Here is a 26,781-nt window from a genome sequence, read left to right as displayed (position 1 = left end):
CCAGTGCTAGGATACTCTAAATGTGGTGCCAGGGCTCAAACTTGGGCCTTGATCATGGCAAGATACAGGCCCTGCCAAGTGTGCTATCTTCCAGTCCAGAATTAGATCAAAAAAAGAAGGAAGGAAGGAAGGGAGGGAGGGAGTCCTCAGACCATCAGAGCTGAATGGTCCTGTTCTGGTGGTGGGGTGGGTGAGGGCACCTGGCCTGCTCTCAGCTCCCAGGGCCACCCCATGACCCCTTGACCCTCCAAAGGTCCTCTCTGATAGTTTCTTGTAAGGAATCCCTGAGGCTGGGACTTTCTGGTGAGAAAGCCTGGCTGTAAAAATCCGTTCTATGGTTAAACATTGATGACAGCAGGGATAGTTCCCTCCCGCAGCCCCGCCCCCAAGCAAAGGTGCCCCCAGCCCCCCGTACCCGCTGGCAAGAGCTTCTAGATGCTTCCTGTGTGGAGGCCACACTTGGGCAGGAAGCCCCCTGGCTGTGGGTGGGGCCTGCTTGTCATCTGAGGTCACCCTTCAGGAGGTCACTCACCCCGGGTCGCAGGCAGGGGCACTGAGCAGAGCTGCTCCGGGCACCACCCCAAGGTGACAGCCACCAGTGTGAGCACCCAGGTGGCAAAGACCAGCGAACCTTCTGGGCAGAGACAGAAATCAGTGCCCCCCAACGCAGAGCAGGGCAGACCCGGGGCTAGGATCCAGGGTGAGTGTCTCCCCCCCCCCGCCAGGGGCCTGGGGGGTGGGAGGAGGAAGTGCAGACCATGGACAGGCTGAGCCCTGGGGCTTGAGCCCTGGCACCAAATGGGAGCTCCACACGCGCGCGGCACAGAGGAAGCTCATAAATGGGGTGGAATAGTGCCATGTTATCTCTTCTCTTTGTGACTGTCTTTTCCCTCTCTCCACTCTGTCTCTCTAAATAACAAGAGAAATAGAATTGGTGTTCCGCGCGGAAGCAATGACAGAAGCCAGACCTTCCACCTTCTGCACCCCATAATGACCCTGGGTCCACACTCCCAGAGGGATAGAGAACAGGAAAGCTATCAGGGGAGGGGAGGGGATACGGAGATTTGGTGGTGGGAATTGTGTAGAGTTGTACCCCTCTTATCCTATGGTCTTGTCAGTTTTTCCATTTTACAAATAAATTAATTTAAAAAGAAAAGAAATAGAATTGGACTGGAGAGGCTAGAGAACACTCCCAGGCATCACCACAGTAAACATAATTGAAGAGGTTGGTCTACCCAGTGGAGTGCCTGCCTTGCTTTGCCTGAGGCCCTGGGTTCAAGTCCCAGCACCACATGGGAGCACCACGGACTGATGGGTTGCTCCACCAAGGAGGAGCAGTGCTGTGGTGTGTCTCCCTCCCTTCTCTCTGTCTGTCTCTAAAAGGGTAGAGAGTAGGAAACCAGACCATGGATGGCCCAGGTCCACCCCGCAACCGCGTGTAAAGACATTTTATGGTTAATAAAAGGCAGAGATCTCTGAGGGGCTAGAGACACACTGAGCAGATGCAGCATGAGCACCTGTGGCAAGAAAGAGACACTGGGGGGGTGGCGCTTAGTGGCACAGCACACTCAGACTTGGCCTTACAAGGCCCTGGGTTCGAGCCCCAGTGCAAAAGAAAACAGAAAGACAAGAATGAAATCCTAACAAGACAGGAAGTTTAGTTTTTAATAATAGGAGTCGGGAATATGTATTCACTTATGAAAGTGAGGAGGGAGGAGAGAGACCCAGAACATCACTCTGACACGTATGACACTGGGGATCCGACTCAGGACCTCATCCTTCAGAGTCCAGAGCTCTAACCACTGCACTCCCTCCTGACCAAAGTTGGACTTGTGCAGTGATGTTACCTAATGCTCAGTGTCTCCCAGTGGAGTGCTTGTACTTAGTGGATCTGTCCCAGGAGCTTGGACATCTCTGTGGCGGATTCAGAGTGAGTCTTGAAGTCGGGGGCCCCCGAGCCCCAGTTTTTTCCTTCTCTAAATGTTAGAAGCTGCTGTGGCCACCCACACGGTGACGTGCTGAGCATGGGCTTGGGGTTGCGTTGATCTGTCGGCATGAGGCCTGGCGCCGGGGTCCCTGTGGACTCAACACAGCCTAGGGTGAGGGGGCAAGTGGGTGAAGTGCCGGCCATGTGGCTGGCCGCCCCTACCTCCAGCATCCTGCATGCCCCTGCAAAGCTCGGGGCCTCTCTCCCTCTTTCACTCTCTCTCGTCAATGAATCTTGAAAAGAGAATTTTAAAACCTCATCCAACAAGTAGAATGCCCAGGCATTTACTGATACTTACAGACACACGGAGTCTGTTTTTGAAAGGTGGGGGCAGAGGGGAGGAGAGGCAGCATAATGGTTTTGCTAAGAGACTCTCCTGCCTGAGGCTCTGAAGTCCCAGGTTCAGTCCCCTGTACAACCATCATTTAGAGCTGAGCAGGGTTCTGGTTAAATATATATTTGGAATGTAAACACAGTAAAGACACATGGGGTCTGGGAAGATGGCTCAGTGATAGCGCACAGGTTTGATTCCTGGCATCACATCTACTGGCTGCTCGTCTCTCTCCCTCCCTCCCTCTCTCATTAAATAATCAAGAACCAAAACACGTGTCAAGTGTCCCTGCATGAACTGTTTTTCCTCAAGCAGCACCGAGACGTCTCGGGAATCCAACACGCAGCCCAGGGCTTGGGGAGGAGAGAGACTTCTTCTCCTGCTCTGACAGCAGTGGTGACCTACACATCAGGTGACAGGAGACAAAAGAGAGTTCCATGTCAAAACTGTGGGGATCCCCTCACCTCGTGTGTGTGTGTGTGTGTGTGTGTGTGTGTGTGTGTATGTGTGTGTGTGCTCGCACATGTGTGTGTGAGCACGTGTGTGCGTGTGTGTGTGTGTGTGTGTGTGTGTGTGTGTGTGTGTGTGTACACGTGCGTGCACGCAGCCCGGAAAATAACAGCTCCGCTGCTTCTAGTCCCTGTTTGGGCAAAGACGCCATGAGGGAAAAGCAGGGTCTGTGTGGGTGACCAGGATGCCTCTGCCCTTTAGTTCTGGGAGGAGCGTCTCACCGGGAGGCTTATCTTCAAGGACAGGCAGGTGTTACAGTCTTGATGCCCCCACCCCAAGCTGTCTCTCTCTCTTTTTTTTATGACTTTATTGAGGAAAGGGTGTAACGCAGGTCAGCGTTGTCACTGGGCAGTCTGGCAGCTCCCCACACACCCTGCACCCAGTACGCTGTCTCCTTCCCCACCACAGGGCCCTGGGTCCCCGGACCTCTGGCAACCCCCTCCTGCCTTCCTGCTTCTGACCCTTTAGATCAGCTGCTGTAGGCCGAGGTCACTATCATTTCATTTAACGTGACTCCTGCCAGCTCCCTCCATGTTGTTACAGTAAACGAGAGCCTGCCTTTTTCCACAGCTGCGTAGTGGTTCTTTCACTATGTGTGCAGACCACAGCCTCCTTCTCCTCTCACTTGTACTTGGGCACTTGAGTTGTCATCAAGCCTTGGCTCTGGCACACAACACTGCTGTGGACACAGGGGTGCAGAGATCTCTGCGGACAGGTGTTCTCTAGCTCTCTGGAGAGGTCATGCCTGCTGGTCCTTAAGTCATTTTTGTTGAAGACAGCAGGCCTGGGTGAGAAATTGGGTTGTGTGTGTGTGTGTTGTGAGCCTCATCATGCCCGGCCTGAGAGGGTATTAGTGCTTGGTGTGTCTCTGTCTCTCTGTCTCCACACTCTCTTCTCTGCGTGTGGGGGCGAAGAATGGACTCTGGCTGATATGCCAACTGCCCCTGCCCTTCAGGGCCACCAGTTCCTAGGTTTGAGTGGCTGGGCTCCTGGGACTCAGGACCAGCAGAAGCCGGGTTTGGGGAGGCAGGCCACACTCCAGTGGAATAATATCCCAGCACCAGGGGCCTGGCGGTAGCACATTACAATGCACGAGGATCAGGGTTCAAGTCCCTGGTCCCCACCTGCAGGTGAAGTCTCTACAAGTTATGAAACAGTGTGGTAGGTGTCTCTCTTCCTCTCTATCTACTCTTTTCTCTCAGTTTCTCTGTCTCCATCCAAACCAACTAAATAAAAAATAATTTCAAAATATTTCTAAAAAATAAATAGGGGGCCAGGTACTGGATTAAGTACACATAGCATGAAGCTCACACAAGGATCCGGGTTTGAGCCCCCAGCTCCCCACCCATAGGGGGGTCAATTCACAAGCGATGAAGCAGGTTTGCCAGTGTCTATCTTTCTCTCCCTCTCTCTCTTTCTTCTAAAATATTTATTTATTTATTTATGAGTAATGATAGAAGAGAGAAAGAACCAGACGTCACTCTGGTACATGTGCTGCCAGGAATTGAACTCGGGACCTCATGCTTGAGAGACCAAAGCCTTATCCATGCACCAACCCCCAGACCACTTTTTCTCTCCCTCTCTATCAACCCCTCCCCTCTCAATTTCTCTCTGTCCTATCCAATAAAAATGAATAATGGCCACAGGAGCAGTGGATTTGTAGTGCTGGCACAGAGCCCCAGAGATAACCCTGGAGGTAAATAAATAAATGGGGAGATGGGCTGTAGCGCAGCAGGTTAAGTGCATGTGGTGCAAAGTGAAGGACCAGTGTAGGATCCCAGTTCGAGCCCCCGCTCCCCACCTGCAGGGGAGTCGCTTCCCAGGCGGTGAAGCAGGTCTGCAGGGGTCTGTCTGTCTCTCCCCCTCCCTGTCTTCCTTCTCTCCTCTCCATTTCTCCCTGTCCTATCCAACAAAGACGACATCAATAATTACAACAAGGGCAACAAAAGGGAATAAGTAAATAAATAAAATTATTTTTTTAAAAAGAGTGGGGCCGGGTGGTGTCAAGGCTTGAGTGCGTATGTTACGGTACACAAAGACCTTTCTCTCCCCTCTCTGTCTTCCACTCTTCGCTCCATTTCTCTCTGTCCTATCTAACAATGACGACAACAACAACAACAATAACTGCAGCAATAAAACAACAAGGGTTGGGTGGGTGGGGAGAATACAGAGCCAAGAAGGATGACAGAGGACCTAGTGGGAGTTGTATTGTTATATGGAAAACTGGGAAATGTTATGCATGTACAAACTATTGTATTTACTGTCGAATGTAAAACATTAATTCCCCAATAACGAAATTAAAAAATAAAATAAAATAAACAGCAAGGGCAACAAAAGGGAATGAATAAATAAATAACCCAGCACCGCCCTCTGTGTCCAGGCCAGGCCAGTCCGGGGGCTGCAGTGGCAGAGGACCATGGAGCATGGCCAAGGGCTCACCCCGGGCCCAGACGCTGTGCCCCAGGAGCTGCTGGATGAGATGCTCTGGGTTTTCCGGGTTGAAGATGGTGAGTGTAGGGCACGTGTGTCTGTCTGTCTGTCTGTCTTTATGGAGTGTTTGTGTGAGAGGTGTGTGTCTGTGCGTGTAAAGAGTGTGTAGTGTCTGTGTCTGTGGTGTGTGTGCTGGCTGAGTGCCAGCTCCCTCCTCCAGGCTGGCTGCACATGTGTTCCCCCCCCCCACCGGCTGAGGCTGAGGGGCTGGAGGTGCCTCCTGTCTGCAGTCGAGGTCACTCACCCCCACATCCCTCCCTCCCTGGGTGCTCACAGCCCTGGGCTTGAGGAGAGAGTGCACCGCAAGTCCCTGCCTTGGCGATGAGGGAGGGAACCAGCCAGGCAGACCTGCGGAGTGGGGACTGCGTGTGGGACATTGGGCTGGGGGTCCCAGGAGAGGGAGATGGAGATGAGGGCTGCAGGAGGCAGGGCCGTGTAGAGTGGGGGTACCCCTTCCACGGGGGAGCAGGACCCACGAGAGCCCGAGGTGGACTCCGTCTCCCTGTGACTCAACTGACGGGAGTCTGAGAAAACACCAGGACTCCTTTCCTATTAGACAGTGGGGGGGGGGGGGGGGGCCGCGGAGCCACAGCACAGGGAACTGGAATGGGAGCCTTCACGTGCAAGTCCTGTGATCTCCCAGCTGAGCTGTCTCCTCCAACCACTTACTCTATGCTTAATTAATTCATTAATTTTTTAACCTTTTCCCCCCTTTATTTGATAGACTGAGAGAAATGAGAGAGCTGGAGGTGGGGAGAGAGACCCCACCACTCAAGAAGCTTCCCCCCCCCCCCCCCGCAAGTGGGGAGCCGGATAGGGGGGATGAACCCGAGTCCTTGCGCACTGTAATGTGCGTGCTCACCCAGGGATGCCACCGCCCTTACTCTATATTATTAAAGAGGTTATTGATTTATTAACGGGTAGAGCACCACTGGCACATGCGGTGCCTGGGATGGAACTCAGAGCCTCGGGCTCACACATCCTGTGCCCTACCTCTGAGCCGCCCTCCCCCAGCCCCAGCTCCAGCCCCAGCCAAGCACCGAAGATGTGACATCTGTCCTGACCCATGTCCCTGTGTCACAGCACTACAGTGCTGTCCCTGTCAGAAGAGGGCTTAGGGGCGAGGGGGGGTCCCTCTTGTGCTGTGTGCTGGGCCTGAGACCACCCCCCCAGCATGGTGAGGGGTCCGAGGCCCAGGCCCTGCGAAGCTGAGTGTCCCCCCCGTGTCCCTCACAGCATCCCCGTGGAATTACTCCATGTTCGTGCTCGTGGCTGTGGTGCTGCTGACGGGGGGTTTCCTGCTGAGGAGGAGCATCCTGGCTAACCGGTGAGCAGGGGTCTGTCCTTCAGAGGGGGCGACACCTGGCCATGTCCCAACACTCCCAATCAGAAGTCAGGAGCTCAGCCCTGGAGTCCCAAAGGCCTGAGTTCAAATGCCAGCTCTGTCCCACACCCCCCCAAACCAGGTTGTCCTCTGCCCGGGGTCCAGGGAGGCCTGGGAGGCCTGGGAAGGGGGGTGAGGCAGGGTCATGAGAGGGCAGGGCCAGAGATCGACAGAGGTCAGTCCTGGGTTGACTCTAACACTCCCTGCCCCCCATGACAGCACTCTGAGAACACTCTCAACCCAGCTGGAAGCTGCTGGCGCAAAGGCTCCAGGCGGGACCATCTCTGGCATCTTGATAAACTCTCTGGAACATTCCATAGCTGGCTGTGGGGGTCTCCTTGAGGGCAGGGCAACAGATGATCACACTGGGGTCCCTCCACTATGGGAGGTCTAGGGGCACCCTGAGCAAACCCCCCTTTAGAAAGAGGTTGTGGGGAGTCGGGCGGTAGCACAGTGGGTTAAGCGCATGTGCCGCAAAGCGCAAGGACCTGTGTAAGGATCCTGGTTCGAGCCCCTGGCTCCCCACCTGCAGGAGAGTCGCTTCACAAGCAGTGAAGCAGATCTGCAGGTGTCTGTCTTTCTCTCCCCCTCTCTATTTCTCTCTGTCTTGTCCAACAACGACAACATCAATAACAACAATACAAAAAAACAAGGGCAACAGCAGGGAAAATAAATATTTAAAAATAAATTAAAATAAATTAAAAAATAAAGAGGTTGTGGGGGGATTAAGGAAGGCTGGGCCTTGAATGCCGTGTTCAGGACATGGGCAGCTGGGAGCCAGTGAAGGTGCCAGAGCTGAAGAGTGACAAGTGCACAGGGGACTTTAGGAAATGTGACCAGAGGCCAGGGAGATGGCTGAGGGCAGAGCACAGGACTTGCATGCCTGGCACCCTGCGTTCAAGCCCCAGCAAGGCGCTTCATCTGTGCGGCTACATGTGCCAGCACAAAGTCCTCTTTCTCTTATTTTATTTTCCCTCCAGTCACTGGGGCTCGGTGCCAGCGCTATGAATCCACTGCTCCTGAAGGCCATTTTTCCCATTTTATTGGACAGGACAGAGAAAAATTGAGAGAGGAGGGGGAGATAGAAAGGGACAGATACCTGCAGACCTGCTTTGCCGCCTGTGAAGCGACTTCCTTGCAGGTGGGGAGCCGGGGGTTCGAACAGGGATCCTTATGCCAGTCCTTGCGCTTTGCACCATGTGTGCTTAACCCACTGCACTACCACCGGACTCTCGTATTAAAATACTTTTTTAGAGAGTGCAGGAAGCACAGGCTTGGACCGGGCAGAGGCTGGGGTGGAAACACAGCCAGGGGTTGGGGATGGAGCTCAGTGACAGGGCGCAAGCCTCACATATCTGAGGTTCTGGGTCCCCTCCCCCACACTCCCTCCAAACACACTGTGCTTAGAGTCCTGGGACTTGAACTCAGGACCAGGGAAGTATTGGCTCCGCCTCTTGCTCCCCTGTAGAGGGTGGTAACAGGAAGCAAGCTTCACGCTGCTTCTGCGGATAGAATGCCAAAGCCGGGGCTGGGAGAGAGTCATCCCTTACCATGGGCCAGATTCTGAGTTGGAGCCCCAGCACCACATGGGAGGGCCACAGACAGCACAGGGAAAGCTCTGATGGTGAAGCTGTGCTGTGAGGTCTCTCCTCTCCCTCCCATGGTCTACCCACACACAAAAGGATGAAATAATTTCCTAGGCTGTGAAGCAAACAGCTCAAACCAATCGGGCTCTCTCCCTCATGCTGTCCTCCTAGATTTCTTCGGTCTTACAGCCAATCACAGATGTTCGTGGTCTCTCTCTATGTATGTGTCTCCGTTTCTCTTCCCAGAAACCGAAAGACACAGGCTCCAGAGAAGCCAACCCGAGGGGCACTGTCCTCGGTCGAGCTTGAAGCCAGAGGTGACCAAGAGGACAACCACCTGAATGTGCTGACAGAGACCCTACTGCTGGCGGAGAAGCTGCCGCTGGCCCAGGAGGACTTGGGGCTCAGAGAGAAAGGGGGGTCTTCCATGTCCCTGCCAGAACCCCAAGAATCTGAGAGTTAGAGGCACATTTGGAGCACCGTGCCCCATGTCAGCCCCGAGAAAGACGTCAGACTCGGCTTCTCTTCGGGGCAACAAGCACGGCCACTGTTTATTAAAATGCTTCCAGGCTGCAGCTGGTTCCCATGGCGACTCCCTAGTCAGGAACTGATGGGGCCGGGTGTCCACTCACTTTACCATCTGCAAGGCCCCGGGTTCGAATCCTGGCACCACATGGGAGCACCAGATAGCAGCGGGGAGCTCCGTGGGTGGTGGAGCAGTGCTATGGTCTGTCTGTCTCTCTCGCTAAACAAACAAATGCTGGGCCAGTGAGCAAAGCCCTGGGTTCTCTGCCTGGTTCTGTTCCCGCCCGAGGCCCCCTCTGGTGTCTCCCAGGAGGGTCCAGCTCTGGCCTGAGCCCCCCAGGCTTGACACCGACGCCCCCCACCCTTCCCCCCACAAGGTCATCAAGGCTTTTGGTTCTGTTTTATGGGAGTGGTGCGCAGACCTGTGGGTGCTGGTAGACACAGAGAGGTCTGTTTCTGAGTGTCCCTGCGTGTCTCGGTGCCGGGCTTGGGGTTCCGGGCATCCTCCCCAGTGGGGTCCGCGGCTGCCGTCTTTGAACTTAAGCTACATGGAGGCCGACTTTACCGGGGGGCGGTTGGGGGCTGCCTCCTGATGTGTGGGGGCGGCTGGAAGACCACGCTGTACTGCAGAGGCCGCCCTGGCCACCAGGTGTCGCTATGCTGCCTCCTGCGGGCTGTCCTCAGGGCTGCAGGTCCCCCTGCAGTTGGTTGTCCTGCTGTCCCCTGGTGGTGGCAGGGCTGGTGGCTGGCTCCTCCCACTTCAAGCTGCTCCAGGACCATTTCCAGGGATACCAGAATCTAGCCAGCATCCCAGCTCACAATGGACCTGGTGTGGGGTACCCTGCCGGACGCTGGAGGGGTCAGCCACAACCCCCCCAGATGGTGCGGGTGTCAGTCCATCTAAAGTGAGGGAGGAGGGGGAGCTGCCAACCCTGGTCCCCAGTGCAAGATCCCAAAGCACCTTCAGAATATCTTGAAGCCCTTGAGCAGGGTGAGCGTGGGTGCCTTGCGCTTGCTCTGGGCCCGGGACGACTTTACAGTGACCAGCTTGGCCTGGGCCATGGCGGGCATCTCCTTGAGGCTGGCGGTGGCCAGTGGGCCAAAGGTGCAGCCGGCCAGCCCGTGGCGTGGGGCCAGCAGGGCCTGGGGAGGTGGTGGCCGGTCCTCGGGGGGTGGCAGGGTCCGGGTCAGGCAGCCCCGCTCCAGCTCCCGCCGGGCCTCCCGTAGGGCCATGTGGAATGCATGCTGCACCTGCTCAAAGTCCAGGCAGGCCGACACCTCCAAGAACTGACAGCCGAACCTGCCCGCCAGGGCCGCGCCCTCTGCCTCACAGACCTGCCTGGGGGAGAGATGGGGAAGGATGGCAGCTGGGGCCACACCAGCCAATACAGCCCATGCCCTGCAGGGTGTGGGGCCCTGGGCTCCAGCCCCAGTGTCACATGGGAGGACATGGGATGATGCAGGAGCGCTTCGTGGATGGTGGGGCTGTGCACAAGTCTTTCTTCTGTCTGTCTGTTTATCTGTCCATCCACCCAGCTATCTATTTTTTATATTTTTTATATTTATGTATTTATTCCCTTTTGTTGCCCTTGCTTTATTGTTGTAGTTATAGATGTCATCGTTGTTGGATAGGACAGAGAGAAATGGAGAGAGGAGGGGAAGACAGAGAGGGGGAGAGAAAGACAGACACCTGCAGACCTGCTTCACCGCCTGGGAAGCGACTCCCCTGCAGGTGGGGAGCCGGGGGCTCGAACCGGATCCTTTCGCCTGTTCTTGTGCTTTGCGCCACATGTGCTTAACCAACTGCGCTACCTCCTGACTCCCCTATCTATTTTTTTGCCACCAGGGTTATCCTTAGGGCTCAGTGCCTGTGGTCATCCCCCCCCCCCATTGTATTTGATAGGACAGAGAGAAATTGAGAAGGGAGGGAGATACAAGGAGGAGGAGACAGAGAGGAACCTGGAGCCCTGCTTCACAATTCCTGAAGCTTCTCCTCCCTCCCCCACCCCACCCCGCAGGTGGGGAATAAGGGATTGAACCTGGGTCACTGCGACTGGTAATGTGTGTACCTAACCGGGTACGCCATCGTCCGGCCCCTGCTCTCCTCTCTGGCTGTTTCTTTCTCCTTGAAACAAGATAAATGGAAAAATTGGCCCAGAGCAGCCAGTCAGCGGTGAGACAGGGCACGGGGAGGCCTCAGTCTTTGCAGTGACTGTGAATCAGGAGACAGGGCCGTGGCTGTGTACTGGATTTCCTGTCTGAGCCCCGGAAGGCCCCAGGTTCAGCCAGAGTTAAGCAATGCTCTTAGCTCTCTTTCTCTCTCAATACATATATATATTTGGGGTACTGGGCAGTGGCACACCCAGCTGAGGATATCAATCACAGTGCACAAGGACCCGGGTTCAAGCCCCTGGTCCCCACCTACAGGGGAGAAGCTCCAGGAGTGGGAAGCAGGGCTGCGTGTGTCTCTCTGTCTCTCTCCCTATGTCTCCCTCCTTCTCATTTCTCTCTGTCCTGTCAGATACTAAAGAGAAAAAGTTTAAGATTAAAAAAAATTTTTTTAATGAAATAGATCTCACTACCATATATATAATGGAGGCTGGGGGTGGTGTAGTGGGAAAGCTCTGCGTTTGGTAGCTTACGGGGATCTTAAATGTCTCCCCAATTGGGGTGCTTTTCCTCTCTCTCTTGTTAAATAAAAATAAGTATTTGGGGGAGTCAGGCGCTAGCGCAGGTTAAGCGGCGCACATGGTGCAAAGCGCAAGGACCAGAGTAAAGATCCCGGTTCGAGGCCCCAGTCCCCTACCTACAGAGGGGTCGCTTCACAGGCAGTAAAGCAAGTCTGCAGGTGTCTATCTTTCTGTCTCTCTGTCTTCCCCTCCTCTCTCCATTTCTCTCTGTCCTATCCAACAACGACAGCAATAACAACAATAACAACAACAATAAACAAGAACAACAAAAGGGAAAAAATGGCCTCCAGGAGCAGCGGATTCATAGTGCCGGCACCGAGCCCCAGCAATAACATTGGAGGCCAATAAATAAATAAATATAAAAAAATAAAATAAAAACTTTTTTTAAAAAGTATTTATGGGGGAAATCAAAGAAGTTTGCTTCAAGGGCACAGGATCCGGCATGGAGTCAGTGCCGGGTCTGGGAGGGCCGGGGGCAGAGAGTAGCCCTTCTTGGCTTCTCCTCACAGGCCCTGAAATTTTCCAGCCCCACCCCACACCCCCGCGATTCCAACTAACAGAGCAGCTGGCAGGACTCCAAAGAAGGCAGCAAGTGGCCCAAGGAGCGGTGCTCGCCTGTGGAGAGACAGCTGAGACATCAGAGACACCACGGGCCAGGAGACAGCTCAGCTGGTAGAGTCCACACTTTGCTGAGTGGGAAGTTCTGGATGTGAGCACTGGCACCATAAAGAAGCACCACACACACGAGGGGAGTCCATACATAGTGGAACAATGCAGCGATGGCTCTCTCTCCTCTCTCCTCTCCTCTCCTCTCCTCCTCTCTTCTCTCCTCTCCTCCCCTCTCCTCTCTTCTCCTCTCCCCTCTCCTCTCCTCCTCTCTCCTCCTCTCCTCTCCTCTCCTCTCCTCCTCTCTTCTCCTCCTCTCCCCTCTCCTCTCCTCTCCTCCCCTCCCCTCCCCTACCCTCCCCTCCCCTCCTCTCTCTTTCTCTCTGAGGCAGGAGTGTGGAGGGGTGGGTGTGAGGTGGGTGGACGGTGTCAGATGTCACAGGTGGACAGAGATCCATGGTCTGAGAGGTGGCACAGTGGATAAAGCACTGGTCTCTCAAGCATGAGATTGTCAGTTTGATTCCAAGTGTGGCCAGAGCTTCCCCCTCTAGTTAAGTCAGTCTTTCTTCTTTTAAAGCCAGTGGAGTAGCCTCTCAAGAGGAGACATCACCTCAAACAGCACATGGGCAGGGTGGAGGAGAGGTGCTCCAGAGAGCCTGAGGTGGGTCAGCTGGAGAGAACAGCCCAGAACATTCCAATCCAGGCCTTTGCACAGGCCCATGGGGCCGGGTGGGAACTGCCCTTGGAGTCAGCCTGTGGTCTTGGCATCCAGCCCTACGCAGAGGGCCACCCTCCACTCAGGCCGGGAGCGAGTCCTGGGCAGGCTGAGGCGGGTGACGGGGAAGAGCACCTGGCCATCTGACCCACAGATACTCAGAGCCTCCCCCATCCCCCAGAGACTCAGCAAAGCAGGACTGAGGTGAAGCTCAGTGGGTGGAGCACAGGGCTTGCTTAAGGTCCCGAGTTCAAGCCTCACCACTGCTCATGGAAGAGCAATGCTCTGCTTCTCTCTGTCTCCCTAGTCAATACATCAATCTGAAGTCTAAAAAAAGAGAAAGAGTCGGGCTGGGTGGTGATGCACCTGGTTGAGAGCACAGGTTACAGTGCACAAGGACCCAGGTTCAAGCCCCAGTCCCCACTTGCAGGGGGAAATCTTTGCGAGTGGGTAATTAGGGCTGCAGGTGTCTCTCTGTCTCTCTCTCCCTATCACCCCCTTCCCTTTCAATTTCTGGCGGTCTCTATCTGATAAATAAAGATAATTTGAAAAAAAAAGAAGTGCTTGACAGCACAGTGGGTAGTCATCTTTCTTGCATGAGTCACAGGGTTTGAGCCCTGACACCACACAGGAGTCCCATAGCACCAGGGGAAACTCTCCTGTGTCCGTGTGAATGACAGAAGTCTGTCCAGAAGGATGGGATCATGTCTTTGTGAGGCCCTGACCAGTCTTCAGATAAGCAGATTAGGGGTGGGGTGTGGAGTAGGACCAGTGAGCCCTAGAGTGGGAGGAGTCTCTGCCTCCTGCGCCTGGGCTTCCCCCACCCCCCTGGGGTCCCCCCACCTGTACTGTGCCATGTCCAGCTTGTTGCCCAGCAACAGGGCAGGCCGGGCGCGGGGGGCCAGCAGCTCCAAGTAGCAGGCGGCACACTCAAAGCTGGGCCTGCTGTCCACGCTGTACACCACCAGGAAGGCGTGTGCCCAGTCCAGGTAGCGCTCACAGTTCCGTGGCGTGTCCTGCAGGGACCATGGGAGGCTGCCCTGAGCCCAGGGACCCCAGCCTGCCACCCTTACCGCCCCAGGCAGGGGGAGGGGGTTGGGGTCCCACGTCACTCTGGGGATAGTGGGGTCAGGGCTTCCAGGTCATTCTGGGGCCGTGGAGTCAGGAGGTCACAGGCCACTGTGGACAGTGGGGTCAGGGGTCACTGGGGACCGTGGATCATGTTACCGGGTCAGCTGTGTCCATGACCCTCAGGAGCACGGGCTGGTGGTCCACAGTCTCCTCGGAGCTGTATGTGTCTTCTGCAAGACAGACAGGTAGACAGTGGGTAGGGTCAGGGCAGGCCCCTGTCAACTGCTGGGGGGAACATCAGGACCAATGGACGGGGACGGGGGGACTGTCCTAGGACAGACTGACCATAGGAGAGACATGGGGATGAGACGGAACCCACTCCAGGGGGTGCTGATCTGCCCGCAGGTGTCATGCACAGAACTGTTTCTGGAGATTCTCCCCTCAACCTCAAGTGACAGGAGTGTGTGACCCGGGCGGGGACAGCAGAGGCCTCAGGAGTTGCCCCACTGGTCACTGTCCTCCTTCCCCTCAACCACAGCTGCCGCCCAAGAGACGGACGCGAACATGAGGGCCTGAGCCAGGCAGCCCCTGTGCCAGTGCTCTCAAGTAAATGAATCTTTTAAAAGAAAAAAATGAAGGGGCTGGGCAGTGTCACACCTGGTTAAGTGCACACAGTACTAAGCACAAGGACCCGGGTTCGAGCCCCCAGCTCCCCACCTGCATGGAGTTTCTTCACAAGCGGTGAAGCAGGTCTGTGTCTCTCTCTCTCCATATATATATCCCCTCCTCTCTTAAATTCTCTCTGTCCTATCCAATAAAATGGAAAAAATGGCTGTCAGGAGTGGTGGATTTGTAGTGCCAGCACTGAACTCCAACGATAACCCTGGAGGCAAAAAATTTAAAAAGAAGAAGAAAAAGAAAGAGAGAGAGAAAGGAAGGCAGGAAGGAAGGAAGAAGGAAAGATGTGGGACTATGTGAAAGTTTGGTAGAGCTTAGGGGAGCTCCCCCATCCTTGGATGGAGGTCTGGAAAGACACCCCACTTGTTAGCCTCTCTCCTTGTAGAGATGAGCCAAGAGGGAAACGTCTCTCAGACTCAGTTTCCCCTTGTTAGTCTCTCAAGCTCACAGAAAGCCTACAGGCCTCCACACTTAGTGCCCCTGCTAGCAGCAGGCCAAATGGCTGCCTGCTTGAGGGTTCACTCAAAGTCCACACATCCTTTTGATCATATAGGAAAACACACTCTATCATGCACCCCCAATACCAGACAGTGAGACCCCAAATTCTATTTCCTTGTGTCCTTTGATATCTGTGATTCACATCAAGCTTTGTTTTTCTTCTTCTCTATCTCACCTTACTGGTTTAACCCCTATGCTTCTCTCAAATACCTTTGGATAATTAACCTGCCTGCATCATAGAGACTAATCGCTTTGACCTTTATGTATCTCATCAATTCTTGTCCTACCAGCCCCTACCATAGGGGCAAGCTGACCTTTAAGAAACCTGTCATTTCTGACATATGTGGAAAATGTTCTTTGTTTAACTCACTATAAAAGCCTGTACCCATCTCCAAATAAACCAATGGTCATACCAGAATGTTCCCCGATGCCTCTTTCTAATTCATGCAGCCACTAGAGCTGGTGAGGGAGGGTCAGAGGCTTACCCCCTGGTGAGCCCCAGCAGAAAGAAAGGGCATCAGAACTGGGAGATTGCTCAGTGGGTAGAGTTTCACCATGCCTGAGGCCTGGGGTTCAAGCCCCCTCACCACATGGGAACACCATGGTGAGAGTCTCTCTCAGATGTGTGGTCTTAGTGGAGTCTCTCTCTCCCCCTCCTCCCTTCTCTCTCTCTAGCTTTCAAAATGAGTAAAGGACAAGAAGCTGGGCTGGGAGATGGCTCAGTCAGGCCACAGCGTCCACAGGAAAAACCGACAAAGAAATACAGGGTCCCAGGACACTGGGGCCCCCACCATCTCCCAGGATGGGATGCAGCTCAGGACCCCCCCATGTTGCTCTAAGGGACTGGAGAACAGGACGCTTCAAAGCTGCCGGCAGGACTGCATTCCTGGGCGACTTTTTTAAGTCTTTTTATGGGGAAATAATTTTAGACTCTCATGGAAGTTGCAAACAGCAGAGAGTCCCCGCATGCGCCCCTGCCCAGCGCCTTTCCCAACGGTCACTGGCGGCCACCACCAGGCCTTATTTGGATTTGTGAGTTTTCACCTTTTCTTTCTTCTTTCCTTGCTTTTTGTCCCCCCTCCCCTGAGCCAGGCCTTCACATATGCATAATTTCACTATCTGGGTCACTTTGTTGTTCACACAGAGAGACCACAGGACCAGAGATCCCCTGCTGCATCTGTGGCTCTCCCATGTGCTGCTGGGACTGTAGCCTGGATTGCACACCGACCGGCAAGGCAGGCACCCTACCCAGTGAGCAATCTCTCTCTAGATCCTCTTTTTAATAATAATGGAAATGATTAGTTCATTTTTTTATAAGGGAGAAGCCCTGCTCAACTTGACACATGCTGGCACTGGGGGCAGAACCTGCGGCCTCTGGAGTTCAGGCGTGCATGTCCTGTGCTCTGACGCTGAGCTAGCTCCCAGAATCCCTTTCTTTTGTTCTAGAAAACAGCTGGGGTCCCGCGGGGCAGAGAGGACCTCGCTGCCACATGCGAGACCCCTCCCTGTCCACAACCTGCCCCCCCACTGGCCCTCTCCCTGCATGCCCCAAGGCGCCCGTCACCCCAGTGAAGACCCTTCTCTGTCACTGGGCAGCAGTTGTGAAGGGAGCTCCCCAGAACCCCACCCGGGTGAATGCATGGCCCCCCATCTTCTCGCCAGGCTGGCCAGGCTCCAGGTGCACTGGCAGGAGTCACACACAGCTCCGTCCCCTCCCCTGGGGACCCATACAATGAGCCTCCCTGATTCAACGTCCAAGAAAGAAAAAAAAAAAAAAGTCAGAAGGAAAATATGTCCCAAAGGCTTAACTATATTTGGTGCGTGAAGAGTTGCCCAGACGCCGACAACACCCGTGGATTCTTCTAGACTTTTTTCTGCCAAAGCTGAAGAAGGCACCCCCCACCCCCATAGGTGAACCAAGGGGCACCGGGTCCCTCCCAGCCCAGCCCTGGTCTCCCCGTGCCCCTCATGGCTGGGGGGAGGGTCTCAGAGGAGGGACCCACATCCAGCGCTTAACTCCCAAGGAGAAAGGACTTGTACCTGGACTTCCAGTCTGCGCTGCCTCCCTCCATGGCTCTCCTCCTCTCCATCCCTCACTCCCTCCTTCCAACTAACCTGAGAGGGGTCTCAGGGGACAGCAGGTGCTCCAGGCATGGGGACATGCAGGAGAGGCACCTGGACTGGCAGGAGCCCCCTCCCCTGTTGAAATAGCCTCCTTTCTTACTTCCTTTATTTTTATTTCTTTATTTCTTTACTGCCACCAAGGTCATCTCTGGGGCTCGGTGCTAGTACTACAAACCCACCACTTCTGGCAACCCCTCCGTTCTAATTTTTATTAGATAGTACAGAGAGAAATTAAGAGGGGAGATAGAGAGGGAGAGAGACAGAGAGACACCTGCAGACCTGCTTCACCCCCCGCCGGTGGAATCTGGGTCCTTGAACATGGTAGCGTGCACCTAATTGGGTGTGTCACCAGCTGAGTCCATCCAGCCTTCCACGCTTCCTTCCTTTTTTTAAAAAAAATATTTATTTATTTATTTTCCCTTTTGTTGCCCTTGTTTTATTATTGTAGTTATTGTTGTTATTGATGTCGTCGTTGTTGGATAGACAGAGAGAAATGGAGAGAGGAGGGGAAGACAGAGTGGAGGAGAGAAAGATAGACACCTGCAGACCTGCTTCACCGCCTGTGAAGCGACTCCCCTGCAGGTGGGGAGCCGGGAGCCCAAACCGGGATCCTTAAGCCGGTCCCTGCGCTTTGCGCCACCTGCGCTTTATCCGCTGCGCCACCACCCGACTCCTTCTTCCTTTTTTTTTAAAAAAAAAGTTTTACTTTTCTTCTTTCAAAATAAAGTTTTACTTGACTAACAGAGAACACGAGAGTGTCCTGCTGGCACATGCAATGACAGAGATTGAACTTGAGACCCCAAACATCTAGGCCTGCATGTTTGCTAACACCCAGCTCTAGGAACCACTGTGTGGCTGGCAGAGGGGCTCAGCTGCGAGAGCACAGGACTTGCGTGCCTGCAGCTGCTGGTATGTGCTGTATGTGCTGGCCGGAGCTCTGACTCCCCTCTCTCTCTCTCTCTCTCCCTCCCTCATGGGAAACTGTCACTCTCACAAGAAACAGACATAATGGAGCTTAAAAGCAGGTGATATTATTCCATGGGCATGAAAGCCAAGAGAAGAGTCCTCTCCCAAAGTGGGTTTATTTTGACTGCAGTGATGAGTTCTCATGGTGGGAGGGAAAGAGAAAGAGAGAGAGATACTGAGAGAGAGAGTCTATGTTCAGGACTTGCATGTCTGAGGCTCCCAGCTCAATTCCAGGTACCATGTGTGCTAGAGCAGTGCTCTGGCTTCTCTCTCTATTACTATTATCATTGTTATTATTATTATCATTATTATTTCATTGCCAGGGATTCACCATTTCAAGTAGAAAGAGCCAGAGAGAGGGCTGGGCAGTGGCACACTTGGTTAAGCGCAGACAGCACTAAGTGCAAGGACCTGGGTTTGAGCCCCTGGCTCCCGACCTGCAGGGGTGACGTTTCACAAGCAGTGAAGCAGGGCTGCAGGTGTCTCTCTGTCTCTCTCCCTCTCTATCTCCCCTGCCCTCTCAATTTCTCTCTCATAAAAAGAGAAAAAAAAAAAGGCTTCCAGGAAGCAGTGGATTCCTAGTGCTGGCAACAAATTCCAATGATAACTCTGGAGGCGAGAGAGAGAGAGAGAGAGAGAGAGAGAGAGAGAGAGAGAGGGGGATGGAGGAAAGAGCGAAAGAAGGAAGTAAAGAAAACCAGCCAGAGACAGGGCAGGACACCACAGCACTGATGCTGCCTCCAGTGCGGAGGGAAGTGGGCTGGAATCTGGGTCACATGTGTCTCTCAGGGGTTTTAAATAGTGAAGTGAAATTAATCTATTTTTGGGGGTGGGGGGAAAAGGGGATGGGAGGTGGCTCTGTGGATGTACAGGGGGCAGGTCCTGAGTTCAGTCCCCACTCTGAAGTGACACCCCCCTTCTCTCTCTACTGTAAGATGTAAAGGAAATACATCTTTATAAGGGAAAGTGGCAGCTCTTCCATCCTGTCCTCCACAGAAGCTCCTGAGGCTGAAGCCAGTGGCTGGAATGTTTACACAGGGGTCAGCACCCCCGGAACCCCTAGTGTGTGTGGGGGGGACGGCTCCAGCCACACCTGGTCCCCAGGCTCTGAGACTGGTGTGAGAGGACAGATGAGGGTATTCTGGGTGGCATCTCCCTGCCAGGGCAGCATGCCTGATGACGCCATCAGGAGGAGAGTCTGTGTGGAGGATAAGGGCTGGGGAGCCTGCAGGCAGGTCCCCCATCAAACCAGGCTGTTGGAGAGTGTGAGTTCCTGAGAAACTGCTCAAACACCCCTTAGCCTTGCCTCCCCCCACACACACATACACACATACACACTCCTTCTTCAGTCCCTGTTCTGGCCTCTCCCCCACCCCAGCACACAATGGGACTCTGTGTCCAGTGTGGGGGGTGTCATGGGAACCCCTGTGATCTGCCAGGTGACCTTGGCCAGTAACTCAGCTCTGGGTCCTTCCTCCAGAGCAGAAAGCCAGAGCTTCCAGGGGCCAGCCCTGGGGGGCGGGTAGGGAACAGCTAATGGGTCCTCCTGCCCAGGACACAGCACTGAGGATGAACTGGGGCTGACAGCACTCTGGGGCTCAGGGCTCTTTCCTGTGGTTTCTCCTGATGCCCCTGCAGGGGCTGGGGGTGCTGCATGCTGGGGTGGGGGGGTCCCAGAGCCTGGCTGCCCTTGAGGGTAAAAAAATGCTTTAATTTTAAAAAATTATTATTAGATAGAGGCAGAAAAATTGAGAGGGGGAGGGGATAGATAGCATAAAGGTTATGCAAACAGACTCTCATGCCTGAGGCTCCATAGTCCCAGGTTCAATCCCCCACACCACCATAAGCCAGAGCTGAACAATGCTCTGGGAAAGAAAGAAAGAAAGAAAGAAAGAAAGAAAGAAAGAAAGAAAGAAAGAAAGAAAGAAAGAAAGAAATTAAAGAAGGAAGGAAGAAAGAAAGAAGGAAAGAAAGGGATAGGCCTCTCAAATCTTCCTGTCTCCAGTAACCCTTCCTGCCTGCAGGACCAAGCCTTCTGCTTGAGGAAAGCCTACAATGAGTCTCATCTACTCTCTAGCAACAAAAGGATAAGGCCATCAGGAAGCCGCCAGAGGCTACTATAATGCCAACCAGACTTCTTTGGGCAGACGACCCCACCCATGTGTCCTGGAGCCCTGCCTCCCCAGAACCCTGCCCCACTAGGGAAAGAGAGAGACAGGCTGGAGTATGGATCCACCTGCCAACACCCATGTTCAGCAGGGAAGCAATTACAGAGAAGCCAGACCTTTCACCTTCTGCACCCCATAATGATCCTGGGTCCATACTCCCAGAGGGTTAAAGAATAGGAGAGCTGGGGGTCAGGTGGTAGCGCAGTGGGCTGAGCACACGTGAAGCAAAGCGCAAGGACCGATGTAAGGATCCCAGTTCGAGCCCCCGGCTCCCCACCTGCAGGGGAGTTGCTTCACAGGCGGTAAAGCAGGTCTGCAGATGTCTAGCTTTCTCTTCCCCCCTCTGTCTTCTCCTCCTCTCTCCATTTCTCTCTGTCCTATCCAACAATGAACGACATCATCAACAAAATAACTACAACAACAAGGGCAACAAAAGGGGGGGGGGAATGGCCCCCAGGAGCAGTAGGTTCATGGTGCAGGCACTGAGCCCCAGCAATAACCCTAGAGGCAAAAAATAAAAATTAAAATAATAATAATAATAAATAGAATAGGAGAGCTATCAGGGGAGGGAATGGGATATGGAGCTCTGGTAGTGGGAACTGTGTGGAGTTGTACCCCTCTAATTCTATGGTTTTTGTCAGTGTTTACTTTTTATAAATAAGAAAGAAAGTAAGGAAGGAAGGAAGGCAGGAAGGAAGGAAGGAAGGCAGGAAGGCAGGCAGGCCAGGTGGTGGTGTACCTGACTGAGTGCATCTGTTACAGTGCACAAGGGCCCAGGTTCAAGCCCCTGGTCCCCACCTGCAGAGGGAAAGCTTCACGAGTGGTGAGGCAGGGCTGCTGGTGGTTCTCTGTCTCTCTGTCTCCCCCTTCTCTCTTAATTTCTGACGGTCTCTATCAAGTAAATAAAGATAATATCTCCCCCTTCTCTCTTAATTTCTGACGGTCTCTATCAAGTAAATAAAGATAATATCTCCCCCTTCTCTCTTAATTTCTGACGGTCTCTATCAAGTAAATAAAGATAATATCTCCCCCTTCTCTCTTAATTTCTGACGGTCTCTATCAAGTAAATAAAGATAATATCTCCCCCTTCTCTCTTCATTTCTGACGGTCTCTATCAAGTAAATAAAGATAATATCTCCCCCTTCTCTCTTAATTTCTGACGGTCTCTATCCAATAAATATAATTAAAATATTAAAAAAAGAAATAACGAAAAGAAAAGAAAAATTGAGAGGGAAAGGGGAGAGAGAGAGAGAGAGAGAGAGACACCTGTAGCCCTGCTTCACGGCTTGTGAAACTTCCCTCCTCCAGGTGTGCAGTTGGGAGCAGGGGTTCAAACCTGGGTGCACCACCACTTGGCCCAATCTCTCTCTCTCTCTCTCTCCCTCCCTCTTTTTATTATTGCCTCCATGCTTACTGTTGGGCCTCGGTGCCAGCACTATGAATCCACTGCTCCTAATAGCCATTTTTGTTTGTTGTTTTTCATTTTATTTGATAGGACAGAGAGAAATTGAGAGAGGAGGGGATACTGAGAGGGGGAGACCTGCAGACCTACAGGTAAGGCGCAGGACTTGAGCCCAGGTCCTTGCACTGGTCCTTGTGCTTAGTACTATGAGTACTTAACCGGGTGCACCAACGCCCACCCAGCCCCCACAATTTCTTCAAATTAAAAAAAAGGGGAGTCGGGCTGTAGCACAGCGGGTTAAGCGCAGGTGGCGCAAAGCACAAGGACCGGCATAAGGATCCCGGTTCGAACCCCGGCTCCCCACCTGCAGGGGAGTCGCTTCACAGGCGGTGAAGTAGGTCTGCAGGTGTCTGTCTTTCTCTCCTCCTCTCTGTCTTCCCCTCCTCTCTCCATTTCTCTCTGTCCTATCCAACAATGACAACAACAATAATAACTACAACAATAAAACAACAAGGGCAACAAAAGGGAATAAATAAAATAAATATTTAAAAAATATATTAAAAAAAAAAAAGAAAAAAAAGTTCCGTGTGGTTCTCTGAGCTGAGCCAAGCCCCCTCCCCATGTTGGGGGTAGCTTCGGAAGGTCAGTTGCTGGTGTTTTCATTGCTCGATGGCTGTGTCACCCAGGGGCCCTCCCAGCTGTTCCGGGATGTGCAGTCCTTGGGGGGGGGGCACCAGGTGGCAGGACAGGTAGGGGGTGGGGAGGGACCAGGACCAGGGAGGGGCAGCAGAGGGAGGGCGGGCTCCTTACCCAGGTTGGGGTCATATTCGCTGATAAACCTCTTGGTGAGAAACTTCACCGTCAGAGCTGGAAGAAGCAGAGAAGGGGGCACTCAGTCTCCCCAGCGCCTACCCCGCCCCACTCCTTCCCTTTTTTGGGGACCCACCTAGATTCCCGGATGTCAGGGACATCAGTTCTTGGGGGGAAGAGGACTGAGAGGGGGGCTGGGAAGTTGAGCTGAGAGATGCAGGAGGAACCAGGGGGTATTCTGGGCCCCCATGTGTCTGGGGGCCCGGGGCTGGGCAGACCTGAAACCGACCAGAGTAAACACACCTGCTCTCCACCTTAGGGGAGTCCATGGGCTCAGCCCGCAGCAGGCAGGAAGAGGCTCAGCAGTACCACTCTGCTTCTCAGCAGGCGGGCTGCATCACCAGCACCCTCTCCTCAGTCAGGGCCGCTAACACTGGCTCTCCTTTTAAAAAGTAACTCGATCTTTTCCAGCAAAATCCTTCAAATTCTTTCCCAGGATCCCTAACCCAGCGCCTGTTTGCACATGAATATCCGGGGAATACACACTCACACATCTGGATCCCTCCACGCTGTGTGTGTGTGTGTGTGTGTGTGTGTGTGTGTGTGTTCACTGAGAAGTTCCCGGGGGGGGGGGGGGCTGGGGAGAGCTTTCCTGTCTACAGCAAACTGGGGTTCAAAGCTCTCACTCTGAATCAGGGCTGGGGCAGGACAGGGCCCCAGCGGGTCTCAAAACACAAAACACGTTCTGGAGGAGAGAGAAGTCATAGCTAACAAAACCGTGAGTGTCCATTCAGGGACAGCTGTGACCTCCAAAAATAAATAATAATCTGTGAGTGATTGGATCAAAAGGAGAATCTTTCTGAGTCTCTGCCCCCCAGGCTCCAGCTGGGTGACCACTAAGGGCAGGCTCTGAGGGTGGCATTCAGAGTGGACAGTGAAGCTTCGTGGACACCAGGCTCTGGGCTCCTCCAGGCCAGTCCCCAAGCCTGTGACCCCAGCCTAGGGTGCTTCTGGGATCAAGAACCGGCTGGCCCTCCCAAACTAAGGGAAGACAAAAACAGGCTGGGGTTACAGATAGACCTGCCAACGCCCAGGTCCAGTCGAGAAGCAATTACAGAAGCCAAAACTCCCACCTTCTGCACCCCGTAAAGAATTTTGGCCATATTCCCAGATGGGGAGAAATGTTAGGGTAAGATGACCAGAGGGCTCTGAACCCCAATTCCATCGGGACCTGGAGAGAGAAGAGGGAAAAAGGAGGGACTTTTGGAAATAGTAAGAGGTGTGACTTACAAAGGAAGAGAAGACAGGACTATAGAAAAAAATGGGCAAAAAATATATAGATAGACAGACAGACAGTCATATAAATAATAGTCAACCCATATCTGTGACTTTGGGAGAATCACTGCAGTTTCCAGTGGAGGGAATGGGGACACAGAACTCTGGTGGTGGGAACAGTGTGGAATTGTCCCCCTGCCATTTTGTAATTTTGTAAATCACTCATTTAAAAAAATACAGCATACTAAAAAGTAATAATAAATAAATGGGGAAAAAAAGACTGGGCTTGGAGCAAACACCTCAGATATGTGTGTTCACTTAGCTTTGGCTCGAGGCTGGTGCCAAGTGGGGAGCAGAGGGACCCCAGGTTTGGAAGCTCCCTCACCTGGGACTGCCTGCCACCTGTTCCTTTTGCTTTTCGGGGGCTGAGGGAGCTAAGCAAGCAGAAGGAGCCCTAGACAGGGTTCTAGCAAAGTCCCTCTGGTGTCACTCACGGTGGCTGTGTGGCCCCCAGGAAGAGGAGGTGGGGGAGAGACCAGAGACCCAGAGACATCCTGAGACAAGAGACAGGGAGAGACAGACGAGAGTGAGAGAGGTGGAGCTGCTGAGAGCAGAGGGCGAAACTGAGGCAGAGGAGGCACCCCCAGAAGCCGGACTGGGTGGCCAGCAGGTCCCCCCCAGACCTGGCCCCACTCACCCGACTTGCCCACCCCGCGGCGCCCCAGGACGGCCAGGTTGACCTCGAGGGGCGCGCTGCTGGCGCGGGGCTTCCCGAACACCGACGACATGGGGACACCGCGGGGACCTGGCTCCGCTCCCCGCGCCCGGCTGCCCGGCGTCCACCCCGGCGGCCGGAGGAGGGGCCGGGCCAAGGCCGGGGGTGGGGGCGGCACCCAGCTCCTTGTAAGGCCGCAGGGTCCACCCCCCGCACCCCGGGGCGCCCCACCCTCCCAGCCAGGAGGAGACTGCGGTGGGGGAGAGAGGGGAAGGTTGTTCCCAGCCTGGTGAGTGCCCGCCCCCCCTCATCACTTCCTCCCTTCCCTTTGTTCTACCCAGTGGGGGAGCTTCCTCCTCCAGGAAGCCCACTGGGTTGCATAAGGAAGTTGGTTCTTAGATAGTAGATGGGCACTCCAGGGTAACACAGATTTGTAATGTGACCTGTAAATAAGGCATTTTATTAACATTTGCCCGCACCTCATAAAGATTCTGGGCCTGATGGGTGACCCTGGTAGGGTTCACCTGTAGCTCCCTTGGGATCCTGGGACCTGCTGCCAGCTCCCTTATGTGTGTGTGATCTTGGATAAGTTTTGTTCCTTCTCAGGGCTGTGGGTACCACCCCCCACCCCCCCACCCTCCTGGCGTAATGCCCAAGGGAGGGAAAGAAATCTCAAGTCTGGCAGGGAGACAGCATAATGGTTCTGCAAAGAGACTCATGCCTGAGGCTCCAAGGTCCCAGGTTCAATCCCCAGGACCATCATTAGCCAGAACTAAGCAGGGCTCTGGTAGAAAGAAATAATAATAATAACAACAATACAAAAAAACTGAGGAAACACCATAGTGGTTCTATAAAGGACTTTCCTGCCTGAGGTTCTGAGGTCCCAGGTTCAATCCCCAGCTCCACCATCAGCCACAGCTGAGCATGGCTCTGATCTCTCTATCTCTCTGTCTCTTTCTGTATCTCTCATTAAAACAAACAACAGGGAGTCGGGCGGTAGCGCAGCGGGTTAAGCGCACGTGGAGCAAAGCGCAAGGACCCGCCGCCCCGGCTCCCCACCTGCAGGGGAGTCGCTTCCCAGGCGGTGAAGCAGGTCTGCAGGTGTCTGTCTTTCTCTCCCCCTCTCTGTCTTCCCCTCCTCTCTCCATTTCTCTCTGTCCCATCCAACAATGATGACAATAACTACAACAAAAAACAACAACAAGGGCAACAAAAGGGAATAAATAATTAAATAAATCCATAAAATGACAGGGTAGTTACTAGTTACCATCAAGGTTTTACAAAAGATCTCTCAGAACCTGAGACTCCAGAGGCCCCAGATTCAATCCTCAGCACCACCATCAGCCAGAGCTAAGCAGGACTGTGGTAGAAAGGAAGGAAGGAAGAGAGAAAGAGGAATCTCAAATCCCACAATGTGGCTGGGGTCTCATAGAGTCAGCCCTGGGCGCCCAGACAGACAGCTAGAAACGTCTTGGGGCCCCTCTCCTGGAGGCCACTGCAAGCCGGGGCAGGAAGGGGCGGGTAGTGGGAGACCCCAGACAGCCCGCAAGGACCAAGTACTGATGCTGAGAACAGCTGTAGCCAGAGGGAGAGCCCTGTGCCCCAGGGGTCTGGGGGTAACTCAGGGTGCTGGCAGGAACCCTGTCACGGTCTCAGGCTGGCCAGCCAGCTCCCCCTGCCACACACACACACACACACACACACACACACACACACACACCCCGCCCCCAGTGAGGGAAGAGTTAAGTTCCCGGCATATGCGGGTCTGGCTACCATCTTCAGGTGCCACACTGGTTCTGTGGAAGGATACCCTACAACACCGGAGACTGCAGGAGCTGTGGGCTCCACCTGCCCCTCCCCCGGGGCCCCACCAGGTGGGCTCTGCCACCTCCCGGCCAGAGGCAGATCTTCCTGATCTCGGCATCTCAGCTCAGAGGCCGGGAGATGGCTCAGCTGGTAGAGTGTGCACCTTGCCCTGGCGACACATGGGAACACCATGGACAGCACTGGGGGAGCTCACTGGATGGTGGAGCAGTGCTGTGGTGTCTCTCCTCTCTTTGTCTGTCTCTTTAACAAAAAGGAGGAGGAGGAGGAGAAGAATGAGGAAAGAGGGAGCTGGGGAGTTCACTCAGTGCCACACAAGCAAAATATCCTCAGTGCCTCCCCATTGTATGCTTGGCATACAGCGAATAAAAGCAAAAGCGAAAGTTGGTCGGAATGGCTCCCTCGGTTAGGGCACTGCAGGGAGCT

The 26,781-nt window shown here is 53.9% G+C and overlaps 2 protein-coding genes across 4 annotated transcripts; one reads left to right on the top strand and one right to left on the bottom strand.

Annotated features, from left to right (window-relative positions):
- The first annotated feature begins 413 nt into the window (after window positions 1-413).
- SLC51B (SLC51 subunit beta) lies at window positions 414-9,031 on the top strand. Its single transcript, XM_007532368.3, has 4 exons — window positions 414-700; window positions 5,209-5,335; window positions 6,555-6,645; window positions 8,535-9,031. Exons 2-4 carry the CDS (start codon window positions 5,245-5,247, stop codon window positions 8,749-8,751), a joined length of 399 nt encoding a protein of 132 aa, XP_007532430.1. The 5' UTR covers window positions 414-700; window positions 5,209-5,244; the 3' UTR covers window positions 8,752-9,031.
- Window positions 9,032-9,244: 213 nt separating this feature from the next.
- Window positions 9,245-24,857, bottom strand: RASL12 (RAS like family 12). 3 transcript variants are annotated; one of them, XM_060174297.1, is made up of 6 exons: window positions 24,514-24,857; window positions 23,675-23,772; window positions 22,542-22,598; window positions 14,052-14,125; window positions 13,668-13,840; window positions 9,245-10,152 (listed from the first exon to the last, which is right to left on the bottom strand). In XM_060174297.1, the coding sequence occupies exons 1-6, from the start codon at window positions 24,840-24,842 to the stop codon at window positions 9,777-9,779; spliced, it is 1,107 nt and encodes a 368-aa protein (XP_060030280.1). In that variant the 5' UTR covers window positions 24,843-24,857; the 3' UTR covers window positions 9,245-9,776. The 3 variants fall into 3 exon arrangements, with proteins under 3 accessions (XP_060030280.1, XP_007532414.1, XP_060030281.1); XM_007532352.3 differs by lacking the exon at window positions 23,675-23,772 and having other exon boundaries at window positions 24,514-24,684; XM_060174298.1 differs by lacking the exons at window positions 13,668-13,840; window positions 14,052-14,125 and having other exon boundaries at window positions 9,856-10,152.
- Between the last annotated feature and the right edge of the window lie 1,924 nt (window positions 24,858-26,781).

This window comes from Erinaceus europaeus, chromosome 16 (assembly GCF_950295315.1).
Source record: "Erinaceus europaeus chromosome 16, mEriEur2.1, whole genome shotgun sequence".
Taxonomy (NCBI): Eukaryota; Metazoa; Chordata; class Mammalia; order Eulipotyphla; family Erinaceidae; genus Erinaceus; species Erinaceus europaeus.
The sequence above is the reverse complement of the archived record's forward strand: the minus strand, read 5'-3'. Positions and strand labels throughout refer to the sequence as shown.